Source organism: Littorina saxatilis, linkage group LG14 (genome assembly GCF_037325665.1).
Source record: "Littorina saxatilis isolate snail1 linkage group LG14, US_GU_Lsax_2.0, whole genome shotgun sequence".
NCBI classification, from domain to species: Eukaryota; Metazoa; Mollusca; class Gastropoda; order Littorinimorpha; family Littorinidae; genus Littorina; species Littorina saxatilis.
In genome coordinates this window covers 12,246,138-12,265,346 of record NC_090258.1, presented here as the reverse complement: position 1 = coordinate 12,265,346, position 19,209 = coordinate 12,246,138, and the positions used below count along the sequence as shown (strand labels likewise).

The 19,209-nt window shown below is 41.0% G+C and overlaps 1 protein-coding gene across 1 annotated transcript in view; it reads left to right on the top strand.

Moving 5' to 3' along the window:
- The window catches only part of LOC138946845 (fibrillin-1-like), a 67,542-nt gene that overhangs the window by 41,731 nt on the left and 6,602 nt on the right, over positions 1-19,209 (top strand). The window contains exons 14-24 of the mRNA XM_070318250.1: positions 319-444; positions 1,618-1,743; positions 7,477-7,602; positions 8,104-8,288; positions 9,229-9,388; positions 10,708-10,830; positions 12,176-12,298; positions 13,031-13,153; positions 14,355-14,480; positions 17,348-17,483; positions 18,588-18,694. Coding sequence (XP_070174351.1) covers positions 319-444; positions 1,618-1,743; positions 7,477-7,602; positions 8,104-8,288; positions 9,229-9,388; positions 10,708-10,830; positions 12,176-12,298; positions 13,031-13,153; positions 14,355-14,480; positions 17,348-17,483; positions 18,588-18,694 — 1,461 coding nt within the window. The remainder of the gene's footprint in view (positions 1-318; positions 445-1,617; positions 1,744-7,476; positions 7,603-8,103; positions 8,289-9,228; positions 9,389-10,707; positions 10,831-12,175; positions 12,299-13,030; positions 13,154-14,354; positions 14,481-17,347; positions 17,484-18,587; positions 18,695-19,209) is intronic.

Genomic DNA, 19,209 nt, shown 5'->3' with positions numbered 1-19,209 from the left:
AAATGTAATGACATAGAAAGGTATTGTTTGTTAAAATAATAACAGATCTTTTAACTATGCCCTTGAAAATCCCCAACGTCTTTCTTAAATGTTTAGCTTAAAGCTGTACCCAAAATGAAGAATAGAAAATGAGTCATTTACAAATACAATATGTATTTACAAATGTGAAGAAAAAATCTCGATTTATTTATTTTTATTTTTATTTTGTGCCAAGCACAAATCTCGATTTTTGGTACGGACCAGAATGCAGTATTTAACACAATAGGTTGTACATGTAAAATTATATTCAACTAATCATTGACTTATGTTACTTTCTAGACATTGACGAGTGTGCTACGAGCAACGGAGGCTGTGAACAAAACTGTACCAACATTGATGGTTCCTTCAACTGTTCCTGTCTACCTGGATATTCCCTGAACGTCACTGACAACGCTTCATGTTTAGGTAACAACAGGCATGTGTTAGAAGATACAGCCAAACCTGTTTATATTGACCACCCAATGGACCAGCCCAATGGACCACCCAATGGACCAGCCCAATGGACCAGCCCAATGGACCAGCCCAAAGTGGTCGTTATAGAGATGTGGTCGCTATGGAAGATTGAATCACTTAGAAGTAAAACACGTCTTAGATCCCCCAAAGGGGTCGTTGTGGGCAGCTGGTCTCTTTCCAGAGGTGGTCGCAAGAGCAGGTTTGGCTGGAGATCCCTTTGTGTACATCTTACCCACTGCTGTGTATTTCACATACTATTCAGAATAACGCTTTTGGAAAAACGGGTTTTCACACACACAAAAAAACTCTTTGCATAACAAATGCAGACGGATGTGATTGTATAGACATTAACTTATCAGATATAGATAATTGTGATAAAAACAAAATTAGATATTTGTGCATCCCAGGTGTCGACAATCGAGTGCAGTGAAAAAGAAAATGCTAATGCATATCGGGAAAAAGAGAGCTGTGTGGTGTAAAATGTGTGTTTATATTACTATTAAGTATGGACAGGTCCCACGAGGATTGTAGTGCAATAATAGTGTGTCTGTGCGTTTGCTGTCAAAGAACGTAACAAAATAGTGTTTCTGCGCGTACAATGTGGGCAACTAGTTTTAGAACATGAACTGAACAAGCAGGCCGGATCAGATCATTTCTGAGGGGGTGGTTACCACATTTCGTTTAGGGACAGATCCGAAGCCTTTAGTTGAGGGCGCAAAGGGAGGTCCGTAAAATGTTGATAAAAACAAGGGAATGGAGCAATCTGATGCACTCAGAGCCAAGAAACTTCCCTCAATACGCCTTCCAAAAGTAAATTCAAAAGACAAATTTGGATCAAAACAAGGAACATTGACCGATCTGGTACAACCTGATCCAACGAATTACCCAACTACCTTCCAAAACCGTCATTTAGAAGACAAAGGCCGGCTCCTAGGGGAGTCCGGGGGCATGCCCCCCCCCCCCCCCCCGGACAATTTGGAAAAAAAGGAAAATGGAGCAATCTGGTGCAATCTAAGCCATCATTTTTTTTAGGCTGGGGGGGGGGGGGGGGGCGGAAACCCCCTGGATCCGCCCCTGACACATGTGCAGTGAAATAGTGTTTTTGTGTGTGCGTTTTTTTTCCAGATGTAGATGAATGTGTTGACGACACGGACGGATGCGGGCAGAACTGTACCAACACTGTGGGCTCCTTCTTCTGCACCTGTCTTCCCGGTTATTTACTGGACATTGCAGACAGCTCTTCCTGCCTAGGTATCAGCTGGTGTGTGTGTGTGTGTGTGTATGTGTGTGTGTGTGTGTGTGTGTGTGTGTGTGTATGTGTGTGTGTCTGTAGTCCTAGAGAGAGTGAAAGAGAGAGAGAGAGAGAGAGAGAGATTCAGATTCAGATTCAGATTCAATACTTTAATACAAAGGGATAAAGGTTTTAGGTGATGCCTAATCTTCCAACCTGTCCCTTTTAGACATACATGGCATTACACATTACAATTATATATTTATATAACATGTTTTAAACAGCCAAACGAATAACTAATTAACTAAGAATTTGTAATCAGATTAAAACTAACAAAAACACTAGCTATAATAACGTGGTTCATGGATTAATAAAATGATGATTAAGATGTGATGCAGTAACAGTTATGATTTTAAAGTGTAGGGAGAGAATTATTTTTGACAAAGATATTTTCGAACATTTTTTTTTAAAGACAAAAGGGTTTGACATGTTTTACAGTACATTGGAAGTAAATTCCACACAAGCGATCCCCAGTAGGATAAACTAGATTTATACCAATCAATGCGTGGGATCGGTAGCGCATATAGCGTATAATTCAAAAGCCTCGCTCTACCAGGAGGACGCTCAAACAGGTCTTGGATGTATGAAGGTGTTTCATGGTTGTACATTTTGAACATGAAAACACTAGCATTTAAAAAGAACTGCTGTTGTAGCGGAAGAATGTTCAGTTGAGTGTATTTTTCTTGAGTAGTCATATTGGGATCTCGGTTTAATAACTTTACACCTCTCTTGTGAAGTGTTTTTATTTTCTTTATATACTGAACATCACTGGCATTGCACCAGACAGTAGATGCATAGCAAATGTGAGAGAGACAGTGTGCGTGGAAAAACATTTTAAGGGCATCAACAGAAACAACGCACCAGAGCTTGTTAAGTAAGAAAAGGTTCCTAGAAACTCGTTTATAAACTGTATCAATGTGAGAGCGCCAGTTAAGTTCATCATCAATTACAACTCCAAGCACACGGTGTTGAGGGACTTGCTAACTGTACCATGCATAAGATCAAAGCTCAGAGGCTGTCGCTGGTGTTTTTGTCTTGTGGTTATTAACATGCTTTTTGTTTTCTTAGGATGCAGTGCCATTCTGTTACAATTACACCAATCATTAATATTTGCTATACTTTCTTGGAGTACTTTTCTTATGAGATTTATATCTGTATTACTGCTGTGAAGTGTTGAGTCATACGCAAAAAGATCAAGTACAGCATTTTCTTGTTTGAGGTGTAATGGTAAATCATTAATGTATAGTCTAAACAGTAAGGGACCAAGGATAGAACCTTGTGGGACTCCACATTTTACAGTGCACTGCCTTGTGATGAATATGAACCGTTTAGGTAGACTGCTTGTTTCCTATCTGACAGATATGAATTAAAAACAAGTCGCGTAAGGCGAAATAACAACATTTAGTCAAGCTGTCAGTTAGTTAGCTATTGCTTTTCGGGTCCAGCGGACCATAATAGGCCAAATCAGGACCCCAGTCAAGCTGTGGAACTCACAGAATGAAACTGAACGCACTGCTTTTTTCACCAAGACCGCATACTCGTAGTTTCGTCAGTCCTCCGCTCGTGGCAAAGGCAGTGAAATCGACAAGCCATGCAGAATAGTGCGGTAGTGGTCGCGCTGAGCAGGACAACACGCTTTTCTGTATGTCTATTCTTTTTAGCTTACTGAGTTTGTTTTTAATCCAAACATATCATATCTATATGTTTTTGGAATCAGGGACCGACAAGGAATAAGATGAAATTACTTTTAAATCGATTTCGGAACATTAATTTTAATCATAACTTTTATATTTTTAATTTTCAGAGCTTGTTTGTAATCCAAATATAACATATGTATATGTTTTTAGAATTAGAAAATGACAAAAAATAAGATGAAAATGTTTTTGGATCGTTTGATAAAAATTTTTTTTTAATTACAAGTTTTTGATTTTTAATGACCAAAGTCATTCATTAGATTTTAAGCCACCAAGCTGAAATACAATACCAAAGTCCGGCCTTTGTCGAAGATTGCTTTGCCAAATTTTCAATCAATTTGATTGAAAATTGAGGGTGTGACAGTGCCGCCTCAACTTTTACAAATAGCCGGATATGACGTCATCAAAGGTATTTATCGAACAAATGAAAAAAAACGTCCGGGGATATCATTCCCAGGAACTCTCATGTCAAATTTCATAAAGATCGGTCCAGTAGTTTAGTCTGAATCGCTCTACACACACACACACACACACACGCACAGACAGACAGACAGACAGACACACACACACACACACACACACACACACACACACACACACACACACACACACAGAGACACACACACCACACACACACACATACACCACGACCCTCGTTTCGATTCCCCCTCGATGTTAAAACATTTAATCAAAACTTGACTAAATGTAAAAAGGACACAGATGAGCTATTTTGCAGGTAAATAAGTAATTTCTCTAACAAAATAGCGTGATCAATTACAATTACACATTAACATGCTTCCATTTGAAACTTCTCGGTCTTCATCGGGGATTGACGCCCGACCAAAGGTAATTGAAGCCCGACGGAGCGAAGCGACGGAGGGCTTCAATTAGACTTTGGGAGGGCGTCAATCCCCGATGAAGACCGAGAAGTTTCAAATGAAAGCATGTTAGTGTTATTGTAATTCATTCTGACGACGATCTCTTTCCTGCTTTCATGCGGTTGTAAACAGACAGAATTGGTTCTGTTCTGTTCACACACTACTTTCAGTCCACCTACCTGCAAGGGTCAAGTCCCAAGAAATATGTCTCTGTATTCCTATCGTATCACTCTGCTCCTGTTTTGTTTTCTTTCACACACATTTTCCCTTCTTTTTTGACGGGTTTCTGGACAGCAAACTCTAAAACAAATTCTTTTCATCACAAAAGCGATCTTTGGAATTGACTTACGTCACGTATTCGACGTCATCACTTCACATACCTTATGGTCTCGGTATTTCGTTGGCCTTCATATTTCCTACTTGTAAAATGACCCTCAAAGCTAACCGAGACTAGTTGAGGCTGTATCAATGCGCCTCGCCAGCAGGTTGTTAATGGATTTTTTAGCGAGTGGTTATCGACAAATATAGCTATTCTGATGGACACGTGGGGGGATTCGGGGGCTGTGATTGGATGGTCTCACACATCCCTTTTCCGATCATCAAAGCATAACGCTACGAAAGTTGGCCATTTTTGCCGATATCCAAACGATATCGGCAATAACAAAGACGCATGGTTCCGGTTTCTTCCACGTGTATAAAGTACACGCATACCTCGCCAGGCTTGTGTCTGTGGCTAGTCGACAGACGATGCCATTTGCTTTGTGTGTGTTTTTGTTGTTGCTTACTGTACATGACATACATTACGTGTAAAATCCAGTTCTTTAACTGGCAGCAAACCTTGCAAATTTCCAGAAGCTGCAATCTGAAGCGACCTATCTCTGATTTTTGCAGACGATCTCTCCAATCACCAATGTTTAACACAAAATCAGCAAACTCTCCTGTCACATAGAACGTCCATTGTGTAGTGCAATGTTGAAATGAAGTTACCGGTCTGAAGCATTTCATCGTTTCTTCTGAGACAATCCTTGTTCTCTTATCATCTACAGATTTACCGCAGTCTTCACCACGCGAATTCCCAACAGAAGTCAGACTTTCGAACATACAATCTACGTAGGCAAGCATGATACGTCATAACGTCATATGATTCCTAAGATATTGACGTAATGCTAAGCATCCGGTTATCTTGAGTTTTCTCCGTAATACATGTCCGTGGGTTTTTACAATGTTCGGTTATTTCCGTGGCTTCATGCAGAAAGGGAACCGTCGTCTGCAATCAACGACATGGACCATTCTGGTCCTTGTTGCTGACAAAAACATGATTTTAACACAGAATTTAATGTCAGAATAGCTATATAAACGCTATTGTGTTTTCATCGTAGCAATAGGGTCCGATATTTAGACTCGAACAAGTATAATGCGACTCGTCTTCGACTCGTCGGCATTATACTTGTCTCGTCTAAATATCGGGCCCTATTGCTACGCTGAAAACACAATAGCTGTTATTAATGACCGGTAATTTTTAATGAGTTGGGGCATTCTGACCAATCACAGGATCTGTTTCATTAAAACGCAAACTTGATTGAATTACAATTACACATTAACATGCTTCCATTTGAAACTTCTCGGTCTTCATCGGGGATTGACGCCCGACCAAAGGTAATTGAAGCCCGACGGAGCGAAGCGACGGAGGGCTTCAATTAGACTTTGGGAGGGCGTCAATCCCCGATGAAGACCGAGAAGTTTCAAATGGAAGCATGTTAATGTTATTGTAATTCAATCTGACGACGATCTCTTTCCTGCTTTCATGCGGTTGTAAACAGACAGAATTGGTTCTGTTCTGTTCACACACTACTTTCAGTCCACCTACCTGCAAGGGTCAAATCCCAAGAAATATGTCTCTGTATTCCTATCGTATCACTCTGCTCCTGTTTTGTTTTCTTTCACACACATTTTTCCTTCTTTTGTGACGGGTTTCTGGACAGCAAACTCTAAAACAAATTCTTTTTCATCACAAAAGCGATCTTTGGAATTGACTGACGTAGTCCGGAAGAATTCGTGCATCAACATACGTCAAACAATCGAAGTCATCACTTTGCATAACTTATGTGGCCGAGGTCTTGTCGGCTACGTAGCGGCTTTACGCATATGCGCAGAGCCTACGGACACCGTAAGATGAAAACGTGGTGGTCATGACGCGAGCGTAGCAAAACTTGCGCCGCTACGTTCACCGTAAAGTTACGACAGCTCCCCCCCTGTCGTAAACCTTTGCGCAGCACGCGTGTGGCGAAAAAACATGGCGGGCAGCACGTTATTTTTCGGATGCTTTTGCGGCGAAACTTCAGCCGTCAACGGACGTTGCTGAACAGATCCTCATTGCTTTGCTTCTTTTTTTCTAGCAAGGTGTGGATTTCAACTTCACTAAAATGTCCGCCGCGGTGCTTTGGAGCTCCAGCTTCGACAACGTGATAAAGAACAAAACGAATACTATATTACGTAATCAAACACAACATCATGACGTAAAGTACACAAAAAGAAAGAATTCTCCATATCGCCGAGACTAATAGACTTCCTTGAGGCTTTTGACGTCACTAGTTAGACGAGACTTCACGGGATATACCCCTTCACTAAAAATAGTACAACTTTGCGCACAGCGTTAGCTCCTTACGTATTTCGTTACTCCGCAAACGACTAAGCAAGCGTCGTGACCACCAAGTTACGCATTTGCGGAGCTACGGAATACGTAGGCTTTACGTGTTCGTAACTCCATGCGTAACCTAACTTATTTGCGCTACCGACAAGACCTCGGCCACCGGTATTTCGTTGGCCTTCATATTTCCGACTTGTAAAATGACCCTCAAAGCTAACCGAGACAAGTCAGGCGGTATCAATGCGCCTCGCCAGCAGGTTGTTAATGGATTTTTTAGCGAGTGGCTATCGACAATTAATGACCGGTAATTTTTAATGAGTTGGAGAATTCTGACCAATCACAGGATCTGTTTCATTAAAACGCCAACTTGATTGAATAACAATGTATAATATCATCAGTAGTAGCAGAAGTACAAGGAGGAGGAGGAAGACGAGGAGAAGTATCCAAATCGAACAAACTTCTTTTCTTTTCCAGATATTAACGAGTGTGAAGAGAACAATGGAGGATGCCAACACACGTGTACCAACAATGTCGGCTCCTTCGTCTGTTCCTGTTTTCCTGGATACGTTGTTGACAAGACTAACAGCTCAGCATGCCAGAGTATGGACTCACACTTAAACACTTACACGCACAGACACACACATGCAGACACTTACACAAGCACGCACGCTCGTCAACGCTCTATCTCGCTTGTACACATACACACGCACAATACGCACACACACACGCACGCACGCACGCACACACACACGCACGCACACACATTTGCGCATGCATGCACGCACACACTCACGCACGCACACACGCACGCACACAAACACACACACACGGACGCACACACGCACAGACACATACACACACACATACAACCACACACACATACACATACAAGCACACACACATGCACAAACACACACACACACACAACCAAACACACACACGCACACACACACACGACACACACACACATACACACTTCCACCACCCTCGTCTCGATTCCCCGTCTATGTTGTAACATTCAGTCAAAACTTGATGACATAACGTTAAAATTGACATCAGCTAGCAACATTTTTGTTTTCAATCAAATTTGTTTTCAATCAGGGTGTGGGGGTGACTTTGTCACCTCTGCTGGAGAAATCGAATCGCCACTCTACCCTGCGTCTTACGTCAACAAATTCGACTGCACGTGGACTTTCATCGTGCAAACAGGATACATCGTTCAGCTTAGCTTCTCCTCCCCCTTTGACATAGAGCCGTACGCCAACTGTGCGTACGACTACCTTGAGGTGAGGAATTGGACATAGATGATTATGACATGTTCGCTTATTGCTTATCATTAATATTGCACGTTGACTATCACATAGCAAGGGGATACATTACTAAGCTTAAATCTTCCGTTTGAAATTAAGCCGCTCGCCAACTGTGCCAACATCGGTTTGAAAGCTTTTTGCTCTTTGGTATTATTTATTATTATTGTTACACGTGTACAAACATTGGAGGGGCCAAGCACTAGCGAGGGGTGTGTCGGAAACATGTGCTTCGGTGTGCGGGCGTGTTTGTGTGTGTGTGTATGTATGTATGTATGTATGTATGTATGTATGTATGTGTGTGTGTATGTATGTATGTATGTATGTATTTCAGTATTTCAGTATTTCAGTATTTCAGTATGTATGTATGTATGTATGTATGTATGTATGTATTGTATTGTATGTATGTATGTGTGTGTGTGTGTGTGTGTGTGTATGTATGTATGTATGTATGTATACATGTATTGTATGTATGTATGTATGTGTGTGTGTGTGTGTGTGTGTGTGTGTGTGTGTGTGTGTGTGTGTGTGTGTGTGTGTGTGTGTATATGTATGTATGTGTGTATGTATGTATGTATGTATGTATGCATGCATGTATGTATGTATGTATTTCTTTCTTTCTTTCTTTTTTTGATGTTTAACGTCGTTTTCAACCACGAAGGTTATATCGCGACGGTATGTATGTATACAGTATGTATGTATGTGTGTATGTATGTGTGTGTGTGTGTGTGTGTGTGTGTGTGTGTGTGTGTGCACGTGCCTGCGTGTCTAGAAAGCTACAACAGTTAAAATCAGTGGTTTTTTCATCTTCTAACATTATTCAGCACATAACTCGACCATGTGATCTGTGACTTTTGTTCATTTTTTTTACCAAACTCTGTCACTTATATTGATCGACTTGTTCTCAATCTAACCTTAGATTCGAGACGTCAACAAGTTTGGAGTGACGAATGCCACGAAGCTGTGTGGAACATCAGTTCCCCAGCCTGTGCGATCATCGGGAAGGAAGCTCCTGGCGTATTTCGTCTCTGACTATGGACTCCCACACAAAGGCTTTCAAGCTCAATTTCAACAAATTGGTAATGTGGATATATACGGAGGGTCAAATGTTCACCGAAAACCTATTTTGATATTGGCCATTGTTTGACTGAATGTTGTCGTAAGGGTCTGGGTTAGAGTTAACCCTAACCCTAACCCTAGATTTCCATGGCTTTGCTGTCCCACACAAATGCGTTCAAGCTCTAATCAACACATTGGTAATGTGGATAGATGCGGAGGGCCAAATATGCACTGACAATCTATTTTAATATTGGCCATTGTTTGACTCGATATTGTCGTAAGGGTCTGGGTTAGAGTACCCTAGATTTTCATGGCTTTGGTGTCCCACACAAATGCGTTCAAGCTCTAATCAACACATTCGTAATGTGGATAGATGAGGAGGGCCAAATATGCACTGACAATCTATTTTGATATTGGCCATTGTTTGACTCGATATTGTCGTAAGGGTCTGGGTTAGAGTTAACCCTAACCCTAGATTTTCATGGCTTTGGTGTCCCACACAAATGCGTTCAAGCTCTAATCAACACATTGGTAATGTGGATAGATGAGGAGGGCCAGATATGCACTGACAATCTATTTTGATATTGGCCATTATTTGACTCGATATTGTCGTAATTAAGGGTCTGTATAGATTTAAAATCTATGGTGTCCCATACAAAGGCTTTCAAGCTCAATTTCAACAAATTAGAAATGTGAATACGTATACGGTGGGTCGAATATGCACTGACAATCTATCAGCAATGGTTAGATTATGACGTCCCACACAAAGGCTTTCAAGCTCAATTTCAGCAAATAGGTAATGTGGATATATAGTATATATACGGAGGGTCAAATATGCTTTAACAATAATTATATTAAGCTATTGGCCAAGGTTTGACTCCACGTTGTCGTAAGGGTATGAAAGTAGCTTATCGGCGTGTTTGAGAATTCTACTTCTGAAAGTAGCTTATCGGCGTGTTTGACAATTCTACTTCTGAAAGTAGCTTATCGGCGTGTTTGAGAATTCTACTTCTAAAAGTAGCTTATCGGCGTGTTTGAGAATTCTACTTCTGAAAGTAGCTTATCAGCGTGTTTGAGAATTCTACTTCTGAAAGTAGCTTATCGGCGTGTTTTAGAATTCTACTTCTGAAAGTAGCTTATGGGCGTGTTTGACAATTCTACTTCTGAAAGTTGCTTATCGGCGTGTTTGACAATTCTACTTCTGAAAATAGCTTATCAGCGTGTTTGAGAATTCTACCTCTGAAAGTAGCTTATCGGCGTGTTTTAGAATTCTACTTCTGAAAGTAGCTTATCGGCGTGTTTGAGAATTCTACTTCTGATGAGACTACTATTCTCGCAGATCAAGATGAGTGTGCTGACGATGTGGACAACTGTCAGCAGGTCTGCAACAACACTGATGGGGCGTTCTTCTGTTCCTGTCGTACTGGTTATACTCTCAATGCAGATACAATTTCATGCACCGGTAAGCGCCCTTTCTTTCTTTCTTTCTTTGTTTCTTTGATTCTTTCTTTTCGTCTTTTTTACATTTAGTCAAGTTTTGACTAAATGTTTTAACATAGAGGGGGGATCGAGACGAGGGTCGTGGTGTATGTGTGTGTGTGTGTATGTGTGTGTGTGTGTGTGTGTGTGTGTGTGATTGTGTGTGTGTGTTTGTCTGTCTGTCTGTGTCTGTCTGTCTGTGCGTGTGTTTGTGTAGAGCGATTCAGACTAAACTACTGGACCGATCTTAATGAAATTTGACATGAGAGTTCCTGGGAATGATATCCCCGGATGTTTTTTTTTCGTTTTTTTTTTGATAAATACCTTTGATGACGTCATATTCGGCTTTTTGTAAAAGTTGAGGCGGCACTGTCACACCCTCATTTTTCAATCAAATTGATTGAATTTTTGGCAAAGCAATCTTCGACTTTGGTATTGCATTTCATCTAGGTGGCTTAAAAAATAATTAATGAATTTGGTCATTAAAAATCGGAAACTTGTAATTGAAAAAAAAATCATACGATCCAAAAACAATTTCATCTTATTTTTTGTCATTTTCTGATTCCAAATACATATACATATGTTATATTTGGATTACAAACAAGCTCTAAAAAAATTAAAAATATGAAAATTATGATTGAAATTAATTTTCCAAAATCGGTTTAAAAACAATTTCATCTAATTCCTTGTCGGTCCCTGATTCCAAAAACATATAGATATGATATGTTTGGATTAACTCAGTAAGCTAAAAAGAATAGAGATACAGAAAGGCGTGTTATCCTGCTCAGCGCGACCACTACCCCACTATTCTGGCTTGTCGATTTCACTTTCTTTGCCACGAGCGGTGGACTGACGAAACTACGAGTATGCGGTCTTGGTGAAAAAAGCAGTGCGTTCAGTTTCATTCTGTGAGTTCGACAACTTGACTAAATGTTGTTATTTCGCCTTACGCGACTTGTTTCTTTATTTCTTCGTCCCTTTCTTTCTTTCTTTCCTTATTTTTTTCTATCTCTCTGTTTCTGTCTGTATCTCTCTCTTTCTCTGTCTCTCTTTGTCTGTCTGTCTGTCTGTCTGTCTGTCTGTCTCTCACTCTATCTGTCTCTGTCTCTGTCTCTCAGTCTCTCTCTCTAGCTCACTCTCTCTCTCTCTCTCTCTGTCCTTATCTGTCTGTCTCTCGTTGTGTGTGTGCGCGCGCGCGCGCGCTGTGTGTGTGTGTGTGTGTGTGTGTGTGCGTGCGTGCGTGCGTGCGTGTGTGTGTGTGTGTGTGTGTGTGTGTGTAACATTTCTTAACCTTATTATCCTTACATTTGGGCATTTTTGATTTTCAGACATCAATGAGTGCGCAACAGATAAGGGTGGTTGCAGCGTCAACTGTGAAAACACACCGGGATCGCGACGCTGTTCGTGCAACTCTGGATATAAGATCCGTTCTGATGGTATTTCATGTGAAGGTAATGATAATTATAAAATCATTACGAAAATAAGAATGTGATTTAAACACTTTCTCGCATCGCCATATTCGTCAGTAAGAAGGAGTTCAGAGTGCAGGTTGTATTAGTTTATTGTTGTGTGTCCCGATAACCTTGGGGGTCATACGATACTGTTTTAGCATTGATCGTATTCTGTTTTGCTCTCGCGGACTCCTCTAAATGCAATTGTCTTACATGGATAGGTTAAAGTTACGTTGTAAAAGTAGCTTTAGCTACAACAAAGATCTCTAAAAATTTTTTGAAAAACATAGTTTCCAAACACAGCACTTACAAGGGGTATGTATGTGTGTTTGTGTGTGTGTGTTTGTGTGTGTGTGTGTGTGTGTGTGTGTGTGTGTGTGTGTGTGTGTGTGTGTGTGTGTGTGCGCTCGTTTGCATGTGTATATGTGTGTGGTTGTGTGTGTGTGTGTGTGTGTGTGTGTGTGCGCTCTCGTTTGCATGTGTACATGTGTGTGTGTGTGTGTGTGTGTGTGTGTGCGCTCGTTTGCATGTGTATATGTGTGTGGTTATGTGTGTGTGTGTGTGTGTGTGTGTGTGTGTGTGTGTGTGTGCGCTCGTTTGCATGTGTACATGTGTGTGGTTGTGTGTGTATGTGTTTGCATGTGCGTGTTTGTGATTTTGCTGCAGGAATATATGCGAGAAATTAAAAACTATTATTTTCATGTTTATTACTTTTGTGTTGTGTTCATCTAGACGTGAACGAGTGTGAGGGGAGTAATGGTTGTGACCAGATCTGCACCAACACTGTCGGTTCTTTCGTTTGTTCATGTCGTGACGGATACACACTCAGCACAGCGGACACATCTTCCTGCCGTGGTATACATGATAATATAATGTGATATAGTATGTATGATATGATATGATATGGTATGATATGATAGGATATGATAATGTGATATAGTATAGTATAATATAATATAATATGATACGATACGATACGATACGATACGATACGATACGATACGATACGATACGATACGATACGGTACGATACGATACGATACGATACGATACGATACGGATACGGATACGATACGATACGATACAATACAATACAATACAATACAATACAATACAATACATTATAATATTATATCAATATAACGATACGATACGATAATGATATAATAGTATAAATGCAATGTAATGGCATGTAATATAATGCAAAGCAATGCAATGTAATTTAATGTAGGGCCAACAAAAAAAACCGTCTGTTTACGGTAACATAGGCAACAAAATTAGGGTCGGTAGGTCGGGATTTTTTTCTTTTTATTTTCCCCAAAAACATATTTTTAAGTTATTTTGCCAAAAAACAAAGATTTTTTTTCTCCCAAATGCCCCAAAAAAAAGTCTAGGGTCGCGCGAAAAAATAGGGTCAGTCGGGATACTGTAAACAGACTATTTTTTTTGGGGGGGGGCCCTAATGTAATGCTATGTAATGTCATGTGACCTAAAGTGAACTGACATTTTGTGAAGTGTTGTGATGTAATGGGTAAAATCGTATATAATTTGATATCACACATATTATGAAGAGTTTCCATGAGCATGGTATGAAGATTGTTTTCCTTCTTGTGACAACCATCTGTGTCTGTGGGTGATGTATTGCTGGTGCTGCTATTGTTATCTTGTTATATGTTTGTGTGTGTCTGTGTCTATGTGTGTGTGTGTGTGTGTGTGTGTGTGTGTGTGTGTGTGTGTGTGTGTGTGTGTGTGTGTGTGTGTGTGTGTGTGTGACTTGAGGCGAGGAAGCTCAGAGTGTATACTGCTAGTTTTAGTGAATGTATCTTTAAATTTATGCTGTCCAGTGTTGTTTTTAAATTAATGTTGTTGATCTGTTTGTATAAATGATGCGTCTGTTGGTGTATATGGCTGGATTGAAATGTTTCCTAACAGCAATGTCATCACAAATTCCCAACCTTGGGCAATTAAAGATTCTGTATTCTGTATTATAACCTATTTATACCCTATTATAGAATACCAACAACAGATACACTTTTATTCTCCCTGTGATGTGCAGACATACACGAATGTGATGCTGACAACGGCGGGTGTGATCACATTTGTACAAACACACCAGGGTCCTTCCGCTGTTCCTGCCGGGGTGGCTATACCCTCAAGAGCACAGATAACTCTACTTGTGCTGGTAAGTCCGTCTGTCAGATATGGACAGAAAAAACCCTGTTATTTCCTGTCTTGTTTAGTTTGTGTGTTTAATGTTTTGTTAAATGTTTGTTTTGTTTTTGTTCTGTCCAGTTTTTGTTCTATCGTTTCTCTCAAATAAACCAAACCGAATAGTATAAAGTAAAATGCATTGAGTTTTATTTGCAATTTAGCCTTCGTTTAGGAAGTTGGATGATTTACATGGAGGATAACTGCTCTAATACACATACAAGAAACAATGTCCACTTGCTGAGAATGCAAACAGTCTAGAAACTATACAATATTCTAATATTTGAGGTATCTGGTTTACTTAACTTCTACATTTCAACATGAAGCTTTTTTGCAAGAACAACTCCAATATCATCCTACAGCCTAGCTGGATCATGTGCGGAATTGTTTTTTGTGTCTGATTTTTGAATACAATTCGTAACAGACACCACGTTTCTGAGGGGTGACCCTCCACCACGAAATGAGTCGCATGTCACCTCGCGCGGTTCTGCGCTAGGCTTGATATAAGTCCGGAGAGTGTATGGTAACAGTGTGAGGGTCACCTTAGTCACAGGCGTATAACTCAAACAGTTTCCGCTCTTTTCTAAAACGGTTTTCACCACTGGATAGAGCATAACAAACTCTTTAGGAAAATGTAAAAATATGAAAATCATGCAAAGGTGACATGCGACTCATTCCGTGGTGGAGGGTCACTGGGAATTAATACTAAGATTGAAAAACAAATCCAGTTTGCATTACATTGTTTTTGATTGTTTTTTGATTGACATTGTTTTTGATTGTTTTTTGTTTGTTTGTATTTGTTTTGTACGTGGCTAAGTGGAAGAATGTTGTTTATTCCGTATCTTAATGCCTGGACATGTATTTGCCGATGCACAAGATTGTTTACACTGGGAGGGAGTATATTCAAATTGGGCACGTACTGATGACAAATTTATGGCATATTACTACTGTCTCTCACTCACCAGCCGGCCACCCCGGCCACCCCGGCCACCCCGGCCTTGATACTGTGGTCTTGATAGGGCTTTACATTAAGGTCAATTTACAGACGGTATGAACATCAAATCTAAGGAAGCAAGATCTTAGAAGATAGGCAGTCCGAATCTAGAGTCGCAAGGACACTATAGACACGCACACACACACACACACACACACACACACACACACACACACACACACACACACATAGAGACGCGCATAAGCACGCACGCACGCACGTACGTACGCACGCACGCACGCACGTACGTACGCACGCAAAAAAACACAATCGTCTTCTTCTTCAGCGTTCGATGATGGTTGTGTAAATATTCTTTGGCCCGTGATTTTGAATTGGGCTGTCAGTTTGCATTCCTTGAGTCTCCCCTACAGCTTGGTGGCAAGCGTTGTCCCCGTGGGCCAGACTTAATTTTTCATCTCACTGCAACCACATTTTCAAGAACATACATTCTGACAGTATGCGTTTAAAACGCGTACGAACCTTTTACACTGTGTGCAGAAAGAACCTGTTTATTTGTCGTACGTGTTTAAGTCGAGGGATGTTCTTAGGCCAAAAAAAAAAAGTCTGTTTACGGTAACATAGACCCAAAAAATAGGGTCGGTAGGCCGGGATTTTTTATTTTTGTTATTTTTATTTTTTCTCCAAAAAAACATATTTTTACGTTATTTTGCCAAAAAAACAAGATTTTTTTTTTTTTTTCCCAAATGCAAAAAAAAAGTCTAGGGTCGCGCGAAAAAACTAGGGTCGGTCGGGTTACCGTAAACAGACCTATTTTTTTTTTTGGCCTTATCTCATGTAAAAGCCCGGTCAGACCTGAGACGATGAGCTTATTTTTTTGACAGTTTAAAAATCTGGCACGGCATCCACGGCAATCACGGCCTGTCACGTTTGCCCATTCCGTCCCCCCACTTTGTCTCACGTGCATCCCGTTTTGTCCACGGTGGGCTGAAACGGGGCTGCCGTGGTCGGCGGGAACATAGTGTAAACGTACCTACGTTTACACTATCTTCCCGGCGGCCACTTCTCACGATACGTACGGCGCCTTTGTAAGCGACAAAGTGTTAAATTCGGATCTTAGACAGGGATGGCCAAATCATACGCTCGATCACCAGGCAATCTGCCGGGCTAGACAATCCCTGTCAAATGCAACACTTTAGGTTGTAATGTCGAGTTTCAAGACTATATAAACACTGCAGATGCAATTACTGTGGCTTGATCCGGGTCAGCGAAATTTCTGGCTAGCTGATACATTTATTGAAGGTACTCGCCCGGCTGGTGAGTTAGCCTACAATTTGAAGATTTGGCAATCCCTGTTAGAGGATCGATATATTAAAGTCATTTCCTCAAGACTTCTGTTGAACACTTTCATAATGACATCCTGAAGAAGGCAGTTTGCCGAAATATTGAACAAGAAAAATCTAACCTTTTTACTGATGTGTCTACTTTTGTTTAAAGGCATACTAACGCACTCCCGTGTTTACAAAGTGTAGTTTGCCCACAATCGATGTCAAACGCACCATAAGACCATATAATGACGATATGTCACCATGCGCGGACCATAATACATGCATTACAGCTTGTTCTAGCCTCTGAAAAAGTGAGGATGTCAACAAAGCCGCGGTGTTAGCTCCCTTGCATCAACGTTACATGTGTTGCCAAATCTATAAATAGGACCATCTAGATCAAAATAAAAATTCAAATATCTCAACATTGAAGGGGTCCTAGACCACAATATTTTGCAGGGAACTTAATTTAGCATGTCTCCAGCTGTTGGTAAAGCAATTAGCGTGTACGTGTATAGTCATCGAGTACATATGGCTTTAAAATACTTCTGTTGTGTGTGACAGACCCCTCTCAGGCGTGGCTGCTGATTGGTCTTTCCACCGGTATTCCTGTGGGTGTCATTCTCGTGGGAGCTGTGACTGCTTTCATCATTGTCAAATTAAAGAACGCCAAGAAACCAGATGCTGGTGTTGACGACAGGTAAGGATATATGTGGGGGGGGGGGTGGTGTGTGTGTGTATGTGTGGTTGGGGTGGTGTGTGTGTGTGTGTGAGGGGTGGTGGTGGTGTGTGAGTGTGTGTGTAAGTGTGGGGTGGTGTGTGTGTGGGGGGGGGAGGGGGTGTGTGTATGTGTGTGTTTGTGTGTGTGTGTGGGGTTGTGGTGTGTGTGTGGGGTTGTGGTGTGTGTATGTGTGTGTGTGTGTGGTGTTTGTGTGTGTGTGGGTGGGGTGGTCGTGGTGTGTGTGTGTGTGTGTGTTTATGCGTGTATCTGTGCGTATCTGCCCCGTCGCGATATAACCCTTCGTGGTTGAAAACGACGTTAAACACCAAATAAAGAAAAGAAAAAGTGTGTATCTGTGTGTATGTGAATATATTCGTCTATCTGTCTGTCTGTCTGAAGTTCCCCCCCCCCCCCCCCCATTCCTATATCTGCATATATTGTGATTTGATCATTCTGAATGCATGTTCTATAAGATACACCAAACCTCACTTCCAAACTGTGATACAATCAACGTGAAAAAAGGATCTGTGTCCCAAAATCTGTTGCATAAAATCTTTTATAATTGTGTCCTTCACCAATCAAATCAGCATCATCAATTTTGTTTTCATAACATTCGAATAAATAGGCTTCTGTTTGCTCTTACCAAACATAAGCGTGCCCTTCATGTCTTTAGATTCCCCAGCGACTCGGTTCGAAAAGTTGTGGGCAGTAATAGGTGAAAAGTGTTTTTCATCTAGATGGTCAATTCATTAGTAATAGCAGTATTTCTTCTTGAAACGAAAACGCGTTCGTAGCGTTTACAGGAATTATACCTTTCCAGATTTGGCGACAATCATCAAATGTAAAAAAAAAACCCAAAGCTTGGGTTTTTTCTTTCTTTAACCTCTCATGAGAGGCCCAGAATAGAGAAGACAAAAATGAAGGAGAAAAAATCCATAACAAACTCTCTTTTAGCTCAGCACCAAGCTTGGTATGTCTGATAGCCAACTGCGTGGGTGTGTCTTTTTCGGAAGAAATCAAAATATAAGACTAGGTGCTTTGTTATAAAATAAAGTAGCTCTTCTTTTCTGATGGCGACGACAGGGCTGCTAAACAAAGGCAGGAGCCTGAAGAAAGGCGGAACTACTTCAACCCTGACGTGTACCAGCCTTCGCCAGATATGAGGCCCACCTTTTATTCTGGTCAAAATGGTATGTACACACACACACACACACACACACACACACACACACACACACACACACACACACACACACACACACACACTCACACACACACCGACCTACGCACGCACGCACATACACGTACCCAACCACCCACGCATCCACTGACCGACTCACTCACACACACACACACACACACACACACACACACACACACACACTCGCACACACACACACACACACACTCGCACACACACACACACACACACACACACACACACACACACACACACGAACACATGCACACACAAACACACACACACACAAACACACACTCACACACACATACACCCACACACGAACACACACACACACACACACAAACACACACACACACTCACACACACATACACCCACACACGAACACACACACATGTTATGAGTTTACACATTTACAAGTGCAGTTCTCACATTAAAGGATATTTAAGTAAAGATTGACCCGAAAAACAATGAGTGCAAATACATTTGACAATGATGTTGAA